The sequence below is a fragment of the Rhamphochromis sp. 'chilingali' genome, assembly GCF_963969265.1.
Source record: "Rhamphochromis sp. 'chilingali' genome assembly, chromosome: 3".
In the NCBI taxonomy this organism is placed as follows: Eukaryota; Metazoa; Chordata; class Actinopteri; order Cichliformes; family Cichlidae; genus Rhamphochromis; species Rhamphochromis sp. 'chilingali'.
This window is the reverse complement of record NC_137931.1, coordinates 27,097,712-27,120,163: the sequence shown is the minus strand read 5'-3', so window position 1 is coordinate 27,120,163 and position 22,452 is coordinate 27,097,712. Positions and strand designations below refer to the sequence as shown.

The window sequence follows — 22,452 nt, the reverse complement described above, 5'->3', positions numbered from 1 at the left end:
TATAAAGTAATGCAATAATAAGTGAGTGAGAAAAATGATCTGGAATTACAATTACAACATCAATTAATTAAAAATCTTAAGATATTATTTTCACTGTTACTCTTTCAATCACAGAAACCAGCCAGAATAAGAAGTGGAGAAGTGTTGGATTAATTACTTAAACCTCAGAAAGAATGAGTAGAAACAATTTATTTAATTGGAGGAAAATAAATATCGGCCATTCTAATGCAAATGTGTAAAATATTCACAGATTTTTAAAGAAAGAAAAAAGCCCTCCACTTAGGTTCAGGCAAGTTTGGGTTGAACTTGTATGGGTCTGTTCCTAGTTACCCAGGGTGGAGTTACATATTTGGTGATATTAGTAATTTGTGCACTTTATTTAAAAGATAACATTAGATTAAGAGACTAGAAGTTAAACATTGGGGCAAGGCAACTGTGAGTAACCTTAGCTGTCATTTCTTTTCTTTTTGTTTTTGTTCATATGAAATTGATCCCTGGTTGTTTATAAACAACCGAGTCAACAGGCTGTTAAAGGCAACCGAAGGTCTCAGTTTTAAGATGTTTTCTAATTTGTTCAGATTTTGGCTAAAAAAACACAACACAGCATTTTGTTTTAAACACCAAATACATATTATATAAACAGGTGCAGTGTAAAAAACAAGGAACATTGTCTACAACTGCAAAAATGTAAACATCATTTGTAACATAACAATAATTTCCTGGTTATTTATACATCACAAACAGGTTACAGCATAGTTATCATTTCAGTATTGTAAGAGTGAGTATGAATAAAAATAGGGTGAACGAAAACTTCTTTAGGTAATAATGTGTGAATGTCTCTGAGCAGTTTTTAAATTTGTCTTAATCCAGGAATCTGAAAATGTGTGTCTAAGTGAAATAGACAGATATTTACAGACTTAACTGTACTCTGATTCAGCTGAGTATATTTATAACAAGAAGACACTCTTTATACTAAACTACACACAGACTCACTGATGCTCTATCCCAGAGTGTAAATCCAGGATAAAGAGGTTCAGTGAATGTGGTGTTGAAGGAGTGGAGGTGGATCAGAGTGTCAGAGGAGACTCTGTAGAAGGACAGAGTGCCAGCAGGACAGTCCAGATACACTGCTACTCTGTTAGACACAGAGGAGGAGGAGGAGGAGGAGATATGTGTTTTTTTGTTATTGTAAGAGACACAGTAAGGATTACTTTCAGAGAACCACAAACTCCAGGAATGATCATTCCATCCAAATGCACCAGTATTATTTATTCCTTTCCTTTTGATTTTGCTGTAACTTACAGATAGATCAGAATATCCTCTCCACTCAACCTCCCAGTAGCAGCGACCCCTCAGGGGATCACGACACAGAAACTGAGGCCGTTCAAATCTTTCTGGATGATCAGGATATGACTGAAATGGTCGTCCACGTGTCACCTTCCTGTTGTTGTCAGACAGATGAAGTTCTCTGCTAATTGTGTTCATGTCAATTGTAAGTTCACAGGCATCTGATGGAGGGAACAAACATAATAAACATCTGTTGAAGATGGTTGAATGTGTGCTGCTTTGTTTTCATGAATCACATTAAAAACACACTTACACTTCCTCAGACCTGGTCTCAACCATCGGACTCCAGCAGGCTCCACCCTGAAAGGAGGAGGAGGGTCAGACCAGCACAGTCTCTTTCAGCATGCACACATGAACACTACATCACTGTCATACACATACTGTTAGACAGTGATGACAGAAGAGCACAACATTTGAACTAATCCAGACTAGTTAACCAAATGTTTTCACATACATCTTTTTTTATTTGTTGTACTGACCCATGGCAAATATATTCTTTGTCACTTTGGTGACAGAAAATTTAAACGTAGCACAAAAAGTGAGGAAATTTGTATTTAAACGATTATTTCCTTGTTGTACAATGCTTCTTGGCAGTAAATCTTGTATGGAAAACCATTTGATTTCCCCTTAAATGGTACCATATTTGTACCATAAGAAAAAGGTATCTGTGGGTTAAGGAGGAGAATTGAGGTTGCACCCATAAAAACTTGCCAAATCTTCTTTGAGGATTTGGCAAGTTTTGCAGTATGAATTTGTTGCGGCAGCTCTCTCTATACCTCAAAGTGTCAAGATTCCAATGTGGATCCTTCACTCCAGAAGACAGAAGCTTTACTGCTGAGTATCCTGGATGATTGTAGCTCAGATCCAGTTCTCTCAGATGGAAGGGGTTGGAGCTCAGAGCTAAAGCCAAATCATTACTTCCTTCTTCTGTGATCAAACAACCTGAAAGCCTGCAGACACATAAACCAATTCATATCACAGGTTCTCTGAAAGAATTGTTTTCTGCTGTGAATAATATAAGAGAAAACTGTTTCCAACATATAATTAAACAGTCACTGAGTAAGGGAGTTGGTGAGTTAGAAATGACTGTGAATATATGTTTTGTAGATGTTCATCTGTGTTACAGTTAAGACACATTGATGCTTTGAGCAAAATTCTACAGCCACTAAACAATACTTATATGCTGCTTCAAAATTTAGTTATACTGACATCTAACATATATAAAGTTTAATTGCCTGCTAACTTGGTTTTGTGGACGCGTTTGAGCCTTTGAATTGTATTGGTAACAATTCTTAGTGGTTAATTTTCTCAAACAATAAAAATAGAGCTCAACATTACCTTAGAGTTTCCAATGTACATTGTGGACTCTTCAGTCCAGCAGAAAGCATCTTTACTCCTGAGTCCTTCAGGTCATTGTTTCTCAGGTCCAGCTCTTTTAAAGATGTGGGATATAGTCCAAGAATTGAGGAAAGTGCCTCACAGCTTCTCTCTGAGAGGTTGCACATACTTAATCTGAAAAAAATACAATAATATAAATATGTAGAAGATGTAGACACTTGTTTTAGCTATGTCTTAGAAACTAATGAATTTAATAGTAAAAATAATGTCTCTCTCACTCTCTCTAATATCCACATACAAACATACACATCCGACCTTAATGTTTCCAGTGTACAGTGCTGACTCTTCAGTTCAGCAAACAGCATCTTCGCTCCTGAATCCATTAGGTTGTTGTTACTTAGGTCCAGCTCTCTCAGACTGGAGGACTGGGATCTAAGGACTGAGGACAGAGCTTCACAGCTTCTCTCTGAAAGGTTACAGTTGCTCAGTCTGAAGAAACATAAATATGGAGAGAAATATAAAGAAACATGTATATCTGGTTGAAAATGTGGTAGAATATTTCTAAAAAAAAAAATCGAGTGATATAAACTTATTAATTTATATAAAAGACTTTAGACTGAATAAGACTATAAATTGGAACCCATCAGTGTAGCAGGCCGTGCTGTGTATTTAGTTGTGTATTGTGAGTGTATTGTGTAATGAAGTTTTTCTTTATCTCGAAGAGCTAGATTCGTTATTTTTTATATATATTGTAAATAATGTTTTGGTTTTGTAGAGATTGATCTGGTAGCTGTAGGGGTGGAAAGCCTTTTTCTTTTAAAGCCTTTTTCTCCCTTAGGTTTAGGTTAGGAAGACAGGTCAGAGGCCTGTATTTTCTTTTTGCTTCTTGTGATAGGTACATAAGTTTGCTGAGTTTCCTTTCTAGAATGTTTTGTTTATTGTTTTTGCAATGCCCACCCTGATTTCTATGGCTAAAGGGAAATAAAATGTCCTGTGTTTGAAATTACAAGTCCTGCTGTACCTTTCCTCGGGGAGCAGGGGAGCCATCTGCATGTTGCGCTTTGGGTTTCCCCTAGGCCAGGGCTTAACATGATTTAACTCAAACCTTGATGATAATGATGTCCAGTGCCTTAATTTTCATAAAAGAACTAGTATATTCATTAATGAATATATTGTAGTATATGTGTACATACAGAGCTTTGTTGGAGGCTTTGATCACTGGCAACAATCTCAGAAGAACCTCCTCTGAAGCAGAGTAACTCTTCAGATCAAACACTTCAAGAGCTTCTTCTGATGACAGTAACATGAAGACCAGAGCTGACCACTGAGCAGGAGACAGTTTATCTGTGGAAAAACGTTGTGAACTCAACGATTGTTGGATCTTCTTCACCAGAGAACGATCATTCAGTTCATTGAGACAATGGAACAAATTGATGCTTTGCTCTGTAGACAGATTCCTACTGAGCCTCATTTTTATATACTGAGCTGCTTTTCTATTGGTCTGTGAGCTACTTCCAGTCAGCGTCAACAAACATTGTGACAGAATTTGATTTGTCCGTGAGCTATTTGATGTCTGTGCCAACAGTCCTTGCAGAAGACTTTGATTATTATGAAGCGAAAGACCCAGAAGAAAGCGGAGGAACAAGTCCAGATGTCCATTTTGGCTCTGCAAGGCCTTGTTCACGGCACTCTGGTAGAAATGTTTCTTTCCAGGTTTTCTTGTTTTAAATTTCTGGGAGGCTTTTTGATTTTCTTCCATCAGATTGACTCCAGACTTCACAAATGTCAGGTGAACATGAAGAGCAGCCAGAAACTCCTGAACACTCAGATGGACAAAGCAGAACACCTTATTCTGGTACAGTCCTCTCTCCTCTCTAAAGATCTGTGTGAACACTCCTGAGTACACTGAGGCTGCTCTGATATCGATGCCACACTCTGTCAGGTCTGATTCATAGAAGATCAGGTTTCCTTTCTGCAGCTGATCAAAAGCCAGTTTTCCCAGAGACTCAATCATCTTCCTGCTCTCTGGACTCCAGTGTGGATCTGTCTCAACTCCTCCATCGTACTTGACCTTCTTCACTTTGGCCTGAACTACCAGGAAGTGGATGTACATCTGAGTTAGGGTCTTGGGCAGCTCTCCTCCCTCTCTGGTTTTCAGCACATCCTCCAGAACTGTAGCAGTGATCCAGCAGAAGACTGGGATGTGACACATGATGTGGAGGCTTCGTGATGTCTTGATGTGGGAGATGATCCTGCTGGCCAGTCGCTCGTCTGTGGATCTTTTTCTGAAGTACTCCTCCTTCTGTGGGTCAGTGAACCCCCTGACCTCTGTCACCATGTCCACACACTCAGCAGGGATCTGATTGGCTGCTGCAGGTCGTGTGGTTATCCAGAGGCGAGCAGTAGGAAGCAGATCACCTCTGATGAGATTTGTCAGCAGCACATCTACTGAGGTGGACTTTCTTGGGTCAGTTAGGATTTCTGTATTGCAAAAGTCCAGAGGAAGTCGACACTCATCCAGACCATCAAAAATAAAGACAACCTTGAAATCTTCAAAGCTACAGATTCTTGCTTCTTTGGTTTCAGTAAAGAAATAATGAACAAGTTCCATCAAACTGAAGTTTCCCTCTTTCAGCACATTCAGCTCTCTGAAAGTGAATGGAAACATGAACTGGATGTCCTGGTTGGCTTTTTCTTCAGCCCAATCCACAGTTACCTTCTGAGTTAAGATTGTTTTCCCAATACCAGCCACCCCTGTTGTCAGCATTGCTCTGATTGGTTTTTCTCTTCCAGGTGAGGTTTGAAAGATGTCTTCTTGTCTGATTGTTGTTTCTTCTCTGTCTGGTTTCCTGGCTCTTGTTTCAATCTGTCTAACTTCATGTTCTTGATTGACCTCTGTAGTCCCTCCCTTTGTGATGTAGAGCTCTGTGTAGATCTGATTGAGAAGGGTTGGGTTTCCTGCTTTAGCGATCCCCTCAAAGACACACTGGAACTTCCTCTTCAGCTTAGATTTTAGGTTATGCTGATAAAGTGGAGCAAACATTTCTGAAAAATACACAACAAATAAGTCAAATAAATGAATTATAGTACTTAAATAATCCCAACATCCCATTCCTCAAGATAATTATTATCATAAATATACAGTCCTGTGAAAAACTGTGTAAAGTGCTTCAATGCTTCAGTCCACTCGTGAGTTGAATTTTACTGAGCCATATTTGATTTGCTGCTGCCCTTGTCTATGGCCCAATTGTGGCCAAGTTTTAGCTTCTGGACAGTTATCATCATTTTGAGAATTTGTCTCTAGAATAACTTTTTATAAAGAGGAGTTCATGGCTAATTTAATGACTGCAAGGTGCCCAGGTCTGTGCTTCACAGTTGGTATGAGGCATTTGTGCTCCTGTACTGTGTTTAGTTTTCTCTAAACACAAACTGTGCCTTATGACCAAACTTTATTATTATTGTCTGTCCAAAGGACATAAGGCTTAATTTACTAATATTTGCATGCAAATATTCCTATCCTATGCAAACAATGAGTTCTCACACAAAATTACCATGGGATCTATTCAATTCAATTCAATTTTATTCAATTTTAATTATATAGCACCAAATCACAACAGCAGTCGCCTCAAGGCGCTTTATATTGTACAGTAGATCATACAATAATACGATCTACTGTTGTACTCTATTGTTTCAGAGACTCTGCCTAATAATCTCTAATGTGCATACTAGTCTATTTTTTTGGTATATTTTGCTCTCATTGCCATGTGTATGTTTGTGCAACTGTGCAATCTGTAGAGAATTTAAACAGTGTCTGCATACTGACCGACTCACATTTCTTATATAACAAAACACATTACGGTGAAGCAGAGAAACTGATGATGATTTTTCTAAGAGAAAAGCCTGCACTTCTAAGGCAAAAAATAAGGCAAGGCAAGGCAAGTTTATTTGTATAGCACAATTCAACAACAAGGTGATTCAAAGTGCTATACAGAGACATTAGAAACAAAAACAAATAAAAAGCATGATTTAAAATTGATTAAAACAAGCAAACAAACTAACTAACTAATTACCAAACAAACAAACAAAACAGTATATGACATCAAAACAGATAAAATCAGTAGTTAAATGTAAGTTTTGAAATTTAAGCTTAAAAGTGTGGATTTGGTGCTTTATTCAAATGCAGCTGAGAATAGGTGAGTCTTCAACCTGGATTTAAATAAACTGAGTGTTTCAGCTGATCTGAGGCTTTCTGGGAGTTTGTTCCAGATATAAGGAGCATAAAAGCTGAATGCAGCTTCTCCGTGTCTGGTTCTGACTCTGGGAACTGATAAAAGACCGGATCCAGATGACCTGAGGGATCTGGAAGGTTCATACTGGGTTAGGAGGTCACTAAAGAGAAAGTCTCACTATGGAGAAATGAATAGTACTGTCCGGGCTCCAATGAGGAAGCCAGAAGAGATGCTGTTTTCCAAAGTGTTTCCATGGAAGTGATGACTGTTTAAAAAAATTCTACAAAAAAATTATAATTAGTAGAATATTGTGGCGGAGGTGTGGTCCCTGGCTCAGCTGCAGTGGAGGAGTGAACAAATATATAAATATAAGTGGAAATTTTTTTTAAAGATACTTGGGCTCAAATAACACGTGTGCTGAATATAATTTTCCCCAAGACACTCACTCTGACTCGAGTAAAAAAACAAACAAACTGGAATCAATGTTCATATGAAAAAGACTAACAGATTACAAGAAAAACAATAAAACATGTGGAGGTCTGATCTGTCAGCTTCAGATGAGAAACTTAATGCAATGAAAAAAAATCCAGATTCACTGGTATTCATGGGATCAGTGCCAAGAAATTATTCTGTAAGTGACAACATCCACAGTGTTCTTCAAACTCAACACTAAACCCTCCAGGTTGAGCTGGATGCCACCGCCTAATGTACCCAACAGAACAACATCATCTGCAAAAAGAGGAGATGAAATTCTGAGGCTATCAAAGTGGAATCCTTCTGCCATCTGGCTATGTCTAGAAATTCTGTGCATAAGAATTCTGAACAGGATTCAAGTGACAAAAGGACGGCCGCTGGAGTCCGACACACTCTGGGAACAAGTTCAGCTTATTGCTGGCAATGCAGAACAAGTTCATGTAACTGTTATATGGGGAATGAATGGCTTGTAGCAACAAGCCAGACACTCAATACACCTGAGCTACTCCCCACAGGATACTCCAAGGGATGCAGTCAAATGCCTTCTTTAATTCCACAAAACATGAATGGCAAACTCCTACGTACCATCAAATATCCACAGGAGGATAAAGAGCTGGTCTAGTGTTCTTTGACCAGGTTGAAAACAACATTGTTCTTCCTTTATTTGAGACTCAACTAACCTCTTCAGCGCCCTGGCATAGACATTCACAGCGATGCTGAGAAGTCTGATCCCCTCTTCCAAAGAGACTGTTTCATTATCCCAGGACGTTACTAATGACATTCACACCACTAGATCAGATAATTTCTCCCACTCAATCAAAATCTCCTCATCAATAGTTCAGCCTTTTCCTGTTAGCAAGGTACCTCAAAGTCCGCCATTCCCTTCATCCTGCTCAGGTGAGGGCAGTTAATGTTCAGCTATTGCCTGTTCCTGTGCCAGCTCCCAGGACGAGGGCAGCTGTGACCCAGTCTACCTCCACAACCATTCCTGTTTCTCAGGTGGGGATGACTGGTGTCCAGCCAGAATCCAGGCTGACCTCCCTAGAGGCTCGGAAGAGCTAGCCTCTCCACGTGCCAGTCTACCACTTCATCCACCTCCTCATCCATCTTTTCACACCGTAGCTCAATCCCTGGTTAAGTTGACAGACCTATTCCCAGCTCAAGCACCCGGTTTATTATCTCAGGCTGCAGCACTGTCACCATCTCTAACCCAACCATCAGCTCAGCCATTAACCTCACCAACAGTAACACAGTCACCTGTAGCTCAGTCTCCCGTCCTCCAGTCACCTGTAGCTCAGTCTCCCGTCCTCCAGTTGCCTGTAGCTCAGTCTCCAGCCAGACAGTCCAGTCTCCTTCTGTTCCGTCACCTGTAGTCCAGTGACTGGGCTACAGGTGACGGGAGGACAGGAGGAGACTGTCCTCCCGTCACCTGTAGTCCAGTCTCTTCCTGTCCTCCAGTCACCTGTGGCTCAGTCTGTCGCCCAGTCCCCTGTATTCCAGTCAGTCAGGTCTGTAGTCCACTCTCCCGTAGCTCAGTCGCCCGTTGCCCAATCTCCTATCCAGTCTCTGGCCTTGTCACTCATTCATCCTCTTGTTCAGTTCTTCAGGCAAAGGTTTCCGTCCCTGCTGGCCCTGCACCGCCAGCTTCCACACCGTCGCCTGCAGCTGCTCCGCCACCACCGGCTCCCACGCCGTCGCCTGCAGCTGCCCCGCCACCGCCGGCTCCCATGCCGTCGCCTGCAGCTGCCCTGTTGCTATCTGGTCATGGTTCTTCTAGTCCAGCGATTCCCATGCTACCTCCTCGCCCACATCCGATTTGACATTGGCGGCCACCTTGCAGGCCGCTGACTGGACCTTGTCACCGGCGTGGTCGGCCTCTGGATCTGCTAAGTTGCCGCTGCTGCCTTCCCTGTGGCCGCCCCCCTGAACTGTTCATGTTTGGACTCTGTCCCTTCGTCTTGAACCCCCTCTGCCCCCTCTGGTGTATTTTCTTTGGGCCGCCGGGTACTGGCCTTTGAAAGGGGGGGTACTTCACCATGCCAGCCCTCTGTCTAAGTGTCATTAGTTCTACTTTCTGTTTCATTATGTTCAGCTGTGTTTTCACTGGTCCCCAATCATCATCATTAGCCAGTGTATTTCAGGACTGGAGCCCTTCTCAGGAAGGAAACAGTAAGGGGGGGTTGTAGGACACTGGTGCAGCAGGGAAGCCTCGGAGACTCCAAAAATAAGTGTGCACATTTTAAAGAAAATATTTTTAACCTGGCCTGGTTTTGCTTTTAAAATAATCTGAGGATGTTGGAGGGAGGACTCATTTTAAATGGGATTTGTGTGGATCTGCTGGGAGAAAGAACACTGGATTGGAGACTCTCTGTGCCCATGAAAAGGAAACTGGACAAGTTTTAGGGAAATTTCAGCTCGAGAGTGGAAGCCCCAGGATTTTAATGTGGAGGCCCAACCTCAAATGACACCTTTCTGAGGAAGATTGTGGAGCAGGGAAATTATTTTACTGCTATTGTTAAATAATTGTCATCATTACCATTGCATTAATAATAAAATCTGGAGATTTTTAGTTCTACTAAACCTTGACGGAAACCTAAACTGGGTAAGCTAATAACACAAACCAGAAACGAGGATGCAGGGAGGTCCGGGGAAATACACAAGAGACGCAGGGAGACCGAGGGGAAACAACACAGACAAACCAGCAACTACCATAACAGAAGACACAACTTAAATACACCCAGAGAACACAGGGAGATTACACACAGGTGGGGAACACAGGTGACACTGATAAACATAACGAGACAGGGCAGGAGTGAACACAACATTACGCATACTGACGAGAGACTGTCAAAGTAAAACAGGAAGTACACAGAGGTTCAGACAGGAGGAGAGAAAGCACGGGGAGAACACAGACATAACAGGCTGGGGGAAACATGGAATAAACACAAAGAGAGACGAGAGCTCATAAATACACAGAGGGGCACAAGGGGGTAAGAGTCACAAAGGGAAAAAACACTTAGGGAACACCACAACAGGACACCTGAGAAAACCTGGCCTAAATAAGGAACGAAAATACAAGGAACCAAGAATACTGGGCCAACATGGCCCAGGACCAAGACAGAACTGAATCCTGTTTAGAAGATACAATGCCGGTTTTTCAAAGCTGTGAATGAGTCTTAGAGGGAAAATTAGTGAGGGTTGAAGGAGTAGAACAGCTTTGATTTCTTTTTGATTTCTAGAAGTAGTGGTTATAATGTAGGCTTATACATACAGATATTACATAGGAGGTATTTTTAGGATAAAGGGGGAGCTTATAAATAGAAATGATTTTTATACATATTGCATTTTTTGATATGAGTTATTGAAGTTATTGAAGGATTGCACGCTTACAGACACAGAGTTAAGAAACACACATGACAGTATTGATTCCAGGCTAAAGGCCCTAAATTCATTTAGCTTTTTGACTGAACTTAAAGAAGGACTAAAGAGTAAGGAAAGCATATATTTTGGTTAAGTCTGATAAATTAGAATTAGAAGGTATTGTTACATTAAAGGGAGCAAATGAAATAAAAAAGGCTATACCAAAAACAGGTGATAACATAGGAAATGTGAGGTTTTAAAATGAAGTTAGTGTTAACACATAGGAGTTGTTTCAAGGCAGCATTTAGCTATGATGAAATGTATACAGGAGTAATTGCTTATATGCTTAAACTTAATTGATTAAAGTGGTTGTTTTCTTTTGGAGTAGAGGAACTTGCAGCAGCGACAATTTGTGCACAGGATGTTGATGAGCAGATAAGGGAAAATAGAGCGAGCAACTGGACGTGAAAGCAGGGCTTAAAGAGTTTAAAGTGATGAGGAACGTTGAAGAATATACATAAATACAAGTCAATAAGTTAAGAGCATAATTAGGATCATGCTTTTGATTAAAGAGTCCCAAAAAGGATAAGTTAGGGAGATGCAAGAAAAGGTGTTTTGTTTCCTTTGCAGAAGATCTCGGCGACCACAGGAGGGGCGAGGATCCTGGAGATCTCGAGGCCTGCTGAACCACAATGTATTGCGACCTCTGGTGTTCCAGAGGTCGTGAGAGGGAGTGTGGAGCAGGGAAATTATTTTACTGCTATTGTTAAATAATTGTCATCATTACCATTGCATTAATAATAAAATCTGGAGTTTATATTGCATTCAGGGGTTAAACAGTGTCTCTTTCAGAAAGACTGAGTTGCAGGCTGACAGGAAGTTGTATGCAGAAGTGAAAGCAGATAGTTATTTTGAGCCGCAGGCTAAGACGAGGCTTTAACAATGTAACAGATAGCTTTAAGAAGGCCTTAAGCAGTTATGACTATTTTATACACAATGCATATCTGTGCTTATTAAAGAGTTGGAGCTCGGTCAATTAATTGGGGGTCGGAAGCTTTGTTCGGCGCGATGTTCGGACAATCTATTGTGCAAGTGACTTGGAGCCATAGAAGGAATTGCAATACATGCTTACAAAACACTTATATATCAGATCATTTTATATTAAGGTTTTAGTAGAGGTTCTTGGTTAAAACATTTATTTAGTAGAAGACAGACACATAGTCTCAGTGAGCCTCTGTCCTGGTGAAAGGTCAGAAGTGCAACAGGTGAATTGAGAAAGAGCATGTGAGGTCGTGACACACACACATGAGTTAGATTTATTTAGAGGAGAGAGAGGTTACTCATGTCTGGCTGTAACTGCAAAAGTGTCTCGGTAAAAGAGGAACCGTTCCTTGTTGTCTCGGCAAGAAAGAGGAACAAGACAAGAACTGAAAGGTAGACAGGAAGGGCCAGCCATGAAAATAGAAGATGATCTTCTGGGGTAAAAGCCAGAAGATCATCTTGTATAAATCTATGTATAAAATGTATCTGTGACGCATGAAGGGGCGTCAGTAAACAAACCCTGATGCTATAAAATATCTGTTCATGCTTTGATTAAGTCGAGGACTACTGGCTGTCTGCGTACAGAGTGTCTTCCCACACGTGTGTTCATTAAAATCATTGTTTGACCAAAGACCTACTGGACCATGGGTGGTGTGTACTCTCCTTCCTCAATTTTGAACCTTAACAAGATGCAGGATTGATATGTTTTTGGCTGCTTGTTCTTCCAAGTGACCACCTTTCCCCTGTTTGTAACCAGGCTTACAACCCTGACCGTGGCGGCTTTGGGCCTTGGATTCCTGGCCAGAGTTGTCTCAGCCAGTAGTTTGACTCTGAGGAAAAAACTCTTGTGTACCCCATTGCAGTGTGCGTGTATCCTTACTGGTCAATATTAGAGCTACTACTTTCTTGCACGGCGCCCATTTGGGGCCTTACGTAACATGATTGTATAAATTTTATAGGACATCCACTCTTGTTAAGACTCTGGCAACGTCTTAAAACACACCTGAATGCTCCAGCAATAAGTATGATCATTTTTCACAGGACTGCATAGATTCTTTTGCAAACTTTCTTCATCACATTTATGGAGCAGTTTAAATATTGAGAGAAATCTTCTTACTGCTCTGCAAACAGTCAGCCAGATCCTCCTGCTTCATTCTCCTCAGGAAGTGCAGTGTGATTTTCACAAATGCCTCTCTGCTGCTGTTCCCCTGCTCTTGATTCTCAGTGTCTAACACCTCCTCATCCTCCTTCTGACGCTCTGGGTTTTGCCCGTAACCGGGATTCAGAACCTCCTGGATCTTCTTCAACTCATTCTTCACAAAAGTGATAATGTTTTCCTCCAGCAGCTGGAACACAACACTGCATTAATAAACCAGTTAGACTGAAATTGTGGACCACAATATAAGATCCATGAAACACTGACATTGCACTGGTCTATAAACAGCATCATGTAGATGACTGTGAACAGAATAGATGTAAAAATACAGTAGTTGTTGTACATGTACAGACCATAAATATGGAGTCCAGGTGTTTTGGATTCTGCTGCTGTGCAGAATGACCACTGGGAACCACCGAGGTCTTCGTGTCCACTCTGTGGAGAAATCATGATTAGTTCAAAGTGTATGTAGTAACTGATATTTTGACAAAACATTGAAGCAAGTGACTCCCTGTGGTTGTAATAACCCCACAGAAATAGTTTCCACTCCCGCTGAGATCACTTTTTTTGACTCTTGTTGCTCCACATTGATTTCCTGGTTTTAACAGTTACTGTGTTAGATCAGTTAATGATAATACAGAATTTAAAAAGAAAATTACAATTTAAAAAATCACATGTGTGTATATTTCTAAACTCTGTACTTTATCAGCTATAATAGGACTAAATATTAAAGCCATTATTTAGAGATTTCAAGTTTAATGAGGGGACTCAACCTCTTTGACACATCAGACTTGCATACACTCCAGTTCATTTACTGTGTGCCGCTAGAACAGCACATCACCCAGAAAACCAGAGATGCATTCCTGCACTCTGAGGTTCTGTACTTGTAAATATATTTAATGGTCAATAACATTATTATTAATATTTATTACTGATAATTCATTATTTAACATAATTTTTGATTGATTATTTAAAAACAAACCTAGCTGCAGCTGAAAGGACAGGCATTACTACTTATGTTTGATCAGAAAGACTAAGGTATTATTATTATTATTATTATTATTATTATTATTATTATTATTCACTCAAATGTGTGTAAAAAGAGTTGAACATTTATTAAAAAAGCAAATTACCTCTCTGCTGGAGAATGCTGTTGTCTAAAATCTTCACCAATACCTTTTGAGAAGTTGCTTTTTAAAGACACACAGCTGGGTTCAGGTATAGGCCAAGGCTCAAGTCTAAGTTGGTTCCTGTGAATAATGATGGAGCAGTGATGTGAGTGCTGAGCTATGACATGGAGAAGAGTCATGGACAGTCAGAGGTGGTCATCTCACACATCAGAACTACAAATGCTACTGCAGTTACACTGTGATTCATCAATGTGAGAGGCACTCCTGCACTCCAAGACTCTGTCCTTGAATTTTTTTTTTCCAATATACAAGGTTCAATAACATTATAATATTTATTATTCACTATCATTATAACTGGAAGATTTTTTTTTCTTTTTAAAAAACTGAGTGTTTTGTGTCAAAATATGTTGATTGTTTCGTTGTTTACAGCTTCTGGGAGTGAAGTGTGTCCTGCCACTGTTGAAAGGACAAACAACACAACTTATGTTTGTTAAGAAAGGCTAAGGTATTCTTATTAAAACAAAAACAAACTTTAACACAGACCGTGTAGCACATGAACACAAAAATGTATGCGTAAAAAAGAGTAAAGACATTTACAGGTTACCTTTCTGGTGGAGAATGTTGTCCCATAAAATCTTCACCGATACCTTTTGAGAAGTTGCTCTTTAAGGACACACAGCTGGGTTCAGGTCCAGGTTGGTTCCTGTGAATAATGATGGAGCAGTGATGTGAGTGCTGAGCTGTGACATGGAAAAAGTCATGGACAGTTAGAGATGGTCATCTCACCTCTGAGCTTTGGTCTGGCTCTCATGTTCCCCACACAGAGTGGTTTTAGAGGGAGGGACCCCCTCCTCTCTGTCGTCACACTGATCCATGCTGCTGAATTGACGTCAGCTCACACACACTTTCTACCTTCACCTTCCCAGGAAACACAAATCATTCATGTGCACATCAACTGAAATCCTCCTTTCCATCATGTGTGCTGTCCAAATATCAGCTGCTTCTTTTCTGCTTCATCTCAGTGTCAGCTGAATGCAGTCAGACAGCAGTGTGAGGCAGAGGAAGCTGCCATCAGCTGCTCTACTTCTACTATCAGTCCACTAGATGGAGCCATGAAGCTACTTTGACTGAATATTTTAATTTCTTCCTCATCACCTGAACCCCTAATTCGATAATCAGAAGGAAAAAGATGAAAAGCTGTACAGTAATGAGTTAGCAGGAAAAGTATGCAAACTCATTGCCTCGAAAAAACAAAGTTATGCTTACTTAGGATAGATAATTTGGCCGGTTCCGGTGACGTCATCCCAACACATGGCAGTCTAACGAGTAGCTCTCTCTCATAATTAAGTCGTTCACCCCGTGAAGTGTCATAATTATTACCAATTTTTGATAGATAGTAGAGGTATAAGCGGGGTGAACATGGGGAAAAGAGATAAACAGAAAGGCTCGGCAGAAGAACGCGTAAACGAAGGGTTTTCGGCAGCGGCATCGCCACCTCGACATGAAGCCAATGCTAGGGCTAACACGGACGAAGGCTCGGCTTTGATCACGATACTGGAAGAACTACGGGACTTTCGGAGAGAGTTCCAAGAATTTAAATCAGACTTGGTCAGAGCCAATAATAGGATAACCGAAGCAGAAACCCGTATCACGAAGATGGAAGACCGGGTCCAAAACGTGGAACAGGTGATGCTAAAGATGCTAAAAATTATCGGCGAGCAAGAAAATAAAATCGCGGATCAGGATAGCCGGGCCTGGCGAAAGAATCTGAGGCTGTATAATGTCCCCGAAGGAGCAGAAGGGTCTTCAATGCCAGTTTTTGTGGAAAAAGTATTGACGGAATGCCTCGACCTCCCGAGTATCGAGAGATCACACCGGGCTCTGGGAGCAGTGAGGAACCGAGAGGGAACCCCACGTTCGATATTGATCTGTTTTGCCCGCTTTGACACAAAGGAAGAAGTTCTGCGCAAAGCGTGGGCCAAGAGAACTGTTCTGCTGAACGGTCAGAGAATATATTTCGATCAAGACTACGCGCCAGCTATCCTGCGAAAACGTAAGGACTACGCTGAAGCTAAAAGAGATCTGAAACAACAGAACATAAGATTCCAGACGCCCTATCCTGCCAAATTGAGGGTCTTCTATCAAGAGGGAACTGGGCTCTACTCGACTGCGAAGGAAGCGACGGCGGATATGTGGACAAGGGGATTCCAGATCGCTAAAGTCGTCCCGAAGCAGACCCTAACGGAGCAGCTGTCAAATTTGACGTGGGAGAAGACGGGAATGTCACAGCGGTGTGACTCGGAGGGACACAGAGAAAGACCCATTCGTGAGCAGCTTCAGCTTTCTAGAAGGTGCTCCCCCTCTACGACAGGAGATTAATGGAGATATACTGTTCTGTCGAAGTGGGTGAGATAACAAATACTTTCCCCTTACTAAATGATTAAAAAAAATTTTGTGGGTTTTTTTTTGTTTTTTTGGGGGGGTTTGTCCGGTTTTGGACGGTTGTTGTTGTTCATTGCTCGGGTTTTTAAAGGGAGTTTACCAGTCGATAAGTTACTTAAGTTTGGATACTTTATTTCGGAAAATGCTAAGTGCTAAGGGAATTAAGGTTATATCCTTTAATGTGAACGGGCTCACGAATCCTATTAAGCGAAGTAGAATTTTGACTAAAATGAAGAAAGATCGAGCACAGATAGTATACTTACAAGAAACACACTTAAATAATAATGAACATGAAAAACTTAGGAGGATGGGCTTTACAAACATGTTCTCCTCAGCGTATGAATCCGGCCGCAGACGGGGTGTGGTGATTTTGATTTCCAGGGCATTGAACTTTGAAAAGTCATTCGAACTTAAAGATAAGGATGGGAGGTTTATACTGGTCCGGGGAACAGTTGATGGTAATCAGGTTACTTTAATGAATGTGTACGCCCCACCAGGAAGTGACTTAAGTTTTTTTAAGAACATTGTTAATATAATGGTGACAGAAACTCAAGGCCCTTTAATTTGCGGCGGCGATCTGAATGTACGCCTGCAGCCGGATCTAGATAGCTCTAATAGAAAGAAGCCGGGAGTACCTTGAGTACCTTATATAAAAAAATTTCAGCATTGTTTGATGAGGTGGGTTTAATTGATGTATGGAGAAATCGCTTTCCTACAAGGAGGGATTACTCTCATTTCTCAGCCCCACACTCCCTTTACACGAGGATAGATTATTTTTTGACGTTTGGAAGAGATAGGGATAAAATCTTAACATGCGAGATGGGCTCGATAGATATAAGTGACCACGCACCGCTGTATCTGACGATTGATATGAACGTATACCCCAAAATTTCAATTTGGAGATTGAATTCATCTCTGCTTAAAGATGTGGAATTTAGGAAAGTAACAAGGAAAGAGCTCAAAGTCTGTCTCGAAATTAATGATAATGGGGAGGTGTCACCTCCGATACTATGGGATGCATTAAAAGCTGTCATGAGGGGGAAGATTATAGCGTTTGCCTCCTTCCATAAAAAAGTAAGAGAGAAAAAAATGGAAGAATTACAAGAGATTCAAAAACAATTAGAAAGGGAGCACAAACATACGCCTTCAGCGGGTACTCTGCAGAAATTAACAACGATCAGAACTGAAATAAATACGTTGAGTACACAAACGATAAAGAGAAAATTTTTATATTTGAAACAGAAGTATTATCAAGGGGGATCGCAATCAATGAAAATTTTAGCGTGGAAACTTAAGAAGAAGATAGCGGAGAATACTGTAACTAAAATTAAACACCCAGAGACAGGAAATATAATGACTCATCCTAGTAAGATACAGGATGCCTTTGAATTATTTTATAAAACATTATATGCGGGAGTCCCACGGGGGGCTGAGTATGAAATGGACGATTTCCTGAATTCTTTATGCCTACCAAGCCTTAATGAGGAACAAAATAAAATGATGATAGCGGAGGTGACGGAAGCTGAACTTATGAATGCCATCAATAGGTTGAAATACAATAAGTCACCAGGCTCCGATGGTTACACCGCGGAGTGGTATTGGGAATTTAAACAGGACTTGATCCCTACATTACTCACTACTTTTAACTGTGTGTTAAAAACAGCGCAAATGCCGCCGAGTTGGAAGGAGGCTATCATCTCGGCTATCCCGAAAGAAGGGAAAGACAAAATGGAGTGTGGCTCATATAGACCCATTTCTGTCCTTAACATAGATTATAGACTGTTTATTTCGATAATGGCCAGGAGAATGGAAGAAATTTTACCCGACCTGATTAGTAATGACCAAACAGAGTTCATAAGACGACGACAGACCCAGGATAATATACGTAGAACTCTTCACATAATACATCAGATACAGACATCTAAGAGTACAGCCATGCTTATGAGTATTGATGCAGAAAAGGCCTTCGACTCCATAAATTGGGACTTTCTATACAAAGTCTTGGATAAATTCGGCTTACATAAGGGAATTGTTGATACGGTGAGGGCATTATATACTAATCCCACCGCAAGAATTAAAGTTAATGGTTCTCTCTCAAATAGCTTTGTTCTGCAGAGAGGAAATAAACAAGGCTGTGCTTGGTCCCCGCTTCTGTTTGCTTTGTATTTAGAACCTTTGGCACAATCAATTAGACAAAATAAAGATATTAAGGGGATTACCATTGCAGGACAGGAACACAAGCTTGCTTGCTATGCGGATGACATATTGATATACCTAGATCAGCCCACTAACTCCCTGCCTTTGTTGATGAATTTATGCCAAAAATTTGGGAAACTCTCTGGCTATAAAATTAATATGTCTAAAACTCAAATTCTCAGTTATAACTATAGCCCTCCTGCTCACTTGGTTGTTCAATATCCAATGAGTTGGCAAGCACAATCATTGAAATAGTTGTCTGTGAAGGTTCTCAGTCATCCAGGTCATCGTAGTCAAAGGAGCCTGCAAAGAAAAGCGTCTGGACTTCTTTAAGTTGCTTGAAGACGTTTCACCTCTCATCCGAGAAGCTTCTTCAGTTCTAAGGTCAAATGGTGGAGAGTCCCAGATATAAACCTAGTGGGAGTAACCCCCCACAGAGGGACAAAAGGACCCCCTGATGATCCTCTAATCGCCTGAGCCAAGGTGTGGCTCAGGCTGATTTGGACCCACGCCCAGTTTCACACATAAAAATACATAAAAATACAGTTAGAAATCCAAAAAATTCCGAAGTCGTCCAGCAGGTAGGATTTGTCTTTGCTGGGCTGATTCAGTACACTGAGCCTAATGCTTGACACCCCTGACTTAGAGGGAACTAGCAGGGGGCTCTTAGCAATTCCTGTTAAATATTCTCCATGAATTATGGAGAATATTTAAAAGGAATGAACTATGATCCTTCATAAAACAATCTCATCATCAACATGAAATACAGGATTTTTATAGTTTTACAGTTTGATGGTGAGCTTGTTCAGAGTCCATCTTACTAAACATCACATTACAGTCAGACTTTTTCTGATCGGATCTGATGTGACGTGCACACTGAGACACATTTCATGATACTGTTAACAACCTGTTGTTGCCTGATAAAGAAAAGCACAAGCTGTCTGTCTGATGTGATGTGATGTGAGGGGGAAAAGATCTTCTTACATGGATTGGTTTGAAAAGCTCTAAATTGGATATCAAAGACTTTTTTGTTAAAGGAATTTTGTGTATTGTTTTTATTGATTTCATCCAATACCAGATGTATTCACAGATGTATTCACAGATGTATCAGATATGTAATGAGTCTCAATCTGTTCCCCAAACAAACACACATTAACAAAGAGCAGCAGCTCTGTGATGAAGAAGAAATCTCAGAGACAAATGAATCAAAGTTGCACTTACTCAGCTTGTTCCTATGAACTTCACTCTGCAGCTCTCTGCTGCCTGGACCAGCTTTCTATTGAAAAACAGAAAATGCTCTGCTTCTTTTCTGTGATCGCTCCTCTGCGTCAGGAGACTTCTGCCAAATAAAACACTTCAAACCACTAAAGAATCCTACTCTGCAGCTCACATGTCAAAGATTAGCTTCACACTGAAATGACTTTAATGCCATCAATAATTAACCTGCAGCTGCTATATGTTAGAGATACAATATTTAACAGTGCCAGCACCCACACTCTGTGCTCTATTTGGAATATCAAGGCTGCCCATCCTGTGACATAGAGCTACGTTTTTGTCCTCTATTGCATTAAATTTAGTACTTTTTTGTTTTCCCTGCCCCAAAATAATTTAAACATTTTTCTGGCATGAAATTCAGGATTGGAAAAGTTCAAATGCAAAAACTAGAATTAATTAAAACTGACACTGAATGAAATGTCTTATTTGAAAAATGTAATTTAAATAATTTTTTGTTTTGTTTTTATTTTGTGCAGAAACCTTTAAGGTCACCAGTTTAGACAATTCAGAGGAAATTTAAGATGCAACCGAAACATTACAAATAATGAAAACACAGTTCACAAACAAGACACTGAATAAATTATCAGCAATAAAATGACCATATAAACAATAAATTATAAGCAGAAGACAATGCACAAAAGTTGCTCCACACACTGCTCAAAACAAGGATAAACATGAAATCAATATAAAATGTAACATATGTCTGTGAAGGTTCTCAATCATCCAGGTCATCATAGTCAAAGGAGCTTGCAAAGAAAAGCGTCTGGACTTCTTTAAGTTGCTTGAAGACGTTTAACCTCTCATCCGAGAAGCTTCTTCAGTTCTAAGGTCAAATGGTGGAGAGTCCCAGATTTAAACCCAGTGGGAGTAACCCCCCACAGAGGGACAAAAGGACCCCCTGATGATCCTCTAATCGCTTGAGCCAAGGTGTGAAAATGGGTGTGGGTCCCAATCAGCCAGGGTTTTGGGTGAGCTCATTTTGAAACCTCGCCCCACCCTATCATGTGATTTCCTGAGGTCAGATAGCCCAGGATGTGAGTGGGCATTAAGAAGTCTTGGGAGGGAACTCAAAACTGGATTATAGATGGCAGAGAGTTGGTGTCGTAAACCCCCGCCTCTGTTCAAAGATGGTCGCTCAAAGTGGACATAGATGGCTTCTTTCACTCCTCTTTCAAACCATCTGTCCTCTCTGTCCAAAATGTGAACATTGGCATCCTTGAAAGAGTGACCTTTGTCCTTTAGATGCAGATGGACTGCTGAGTCTTGTTCTGTGGAGGTGGCTCTTCTGTGTTGTGCCATACGCTTGTGAAGTGGCTGTTTGGACTCTCCAATGTAGAGGTCTGGGCATTCCTCGCTGCACTGTACAGCATACACCACATTGTTAAGTCTGTGTTTTGGAGTTTTGTCTTTCGGGTGAACCAGTTTTTGTCTGAGCGTGTTGCTGGGTCTGAAATGCAGCGGGATGTCATGCTTGGAGAAAATTCTCCTGAGTTTTTCTGATACACCGGTTACATAGGGGATGACAATGTTGTTACGTCTATCCTTCTTATCCTCCCTCGCTGGTATCTGATCTTCTTTTCTGTGCCTCTTTGCTGACTTTAAGAACGTCCAATTAGGATAGCCGCACGTTTTGAGTGCTTCCTTTACATGTGTGTGTTCCTTCTTTTCCCCTTCAGGCTTAGAGGGAACATGTTCTGCCCGGTGGTGTAGGGTCCTAATTACTCCAAGTTTGTGTTCCAGAGAGGCGATGGGAGTTAAAGAGGAGGTACTGGTCCGTGTGTGTGGGCTTCCGGTAAACTTCGATGTTGAGGTTGCCGTTCTCTTCAATGTGCACAGCGCAGTCCAGGAAAGGCAAACAGTTATCCTTTGTGTCTTCCCTGGTGAACTTGATGTTTTTATCCACAGCGTTAATGTATGCAGTGAGGGATTCCACTTCTTGTGTCTTGATTTTGACCCAGGTGTCGTCTACATATCTGTACCAGTGGCTGGGTACTCTTCCTTTGAAAGAGCCAAGAGCCTTCCTTTCCACTTCCTCCATGTAAAGGTTGGCTACAATAGGTGACACAGGGGAGCCCATGGCGCAGCCATGTTTTTGTCTGTAGAAGCCTTCGTTGTATTTGTAACACGCTCATAAAAAATTTGTAACATAAAAAATTAAGAAATAACAAAAAATACTATATGAGTGTCATCACAAGTAAATCAAGACAGAACTGCATGAAGTTAGCAAGAAGCAACTTTGTGATAATCTGAGCAAACGGATAAATGAGACTTGACATGATCTGATTTGTGTCCTCTGACTGGTGCTCAGGTCAGGTGCTCAGAGGCTAAGGTAGGATTTAGATTTATGGAGCCTCATTTTTCCAAAGGGACAGAAAAGGTGACAGAGAGAAGTAAGACAAGTAAGTAAGAAAAGATAGGAGAGAGCAGAGAGGAGAGCCAGAAGGGGGGGCGCCCGATCTGGCTT

The 22,452-nt window shown here is 40.9% G+C and overlaps 1 protein-coding gene across 1 annotated transcript; it reads right to left on the bottom strand.

The window, feature by feature from the left end:
• Positions 1 to 15,470, bottom strand: LOC308393289 (NLR family CARD domain-containing protein 3-like). Its single transcript, XM_080876943.1, has 12 exons — positions 15,342 to 15,470; positions 14,862 to 14,993; positions 14,680 to 14,778; positions 14,079 to 14,195; positions 13,299 to 13,380; positions 12,907 to 13,135; positions 3,879 to 5,730; positions 3,001 to 3,174; positions 2,686 to 2,859; positions 2,124 to 2,297; positions 1,601 to 1,647; positions 1 to 1,508 (listed from the first exon to the last, which is right to left on the bottom strand). The coding sequence occupies exons 2-12, from the start codon at positions 14,948 to 14,950 to the stop codon at positions 973 to 975; spliced, it is 3,573 nt and encodes a 1,190-aa protein (XP_080733069.1). The 5' UTR covers positions 14,951 to 14,993; positions 15,342 to 15,470; the 3' UTR covers positions 1 to 972.
• Between the last annotated feature and the right edge of the window lie 6,982 nt (positions 15,471 to 22,452).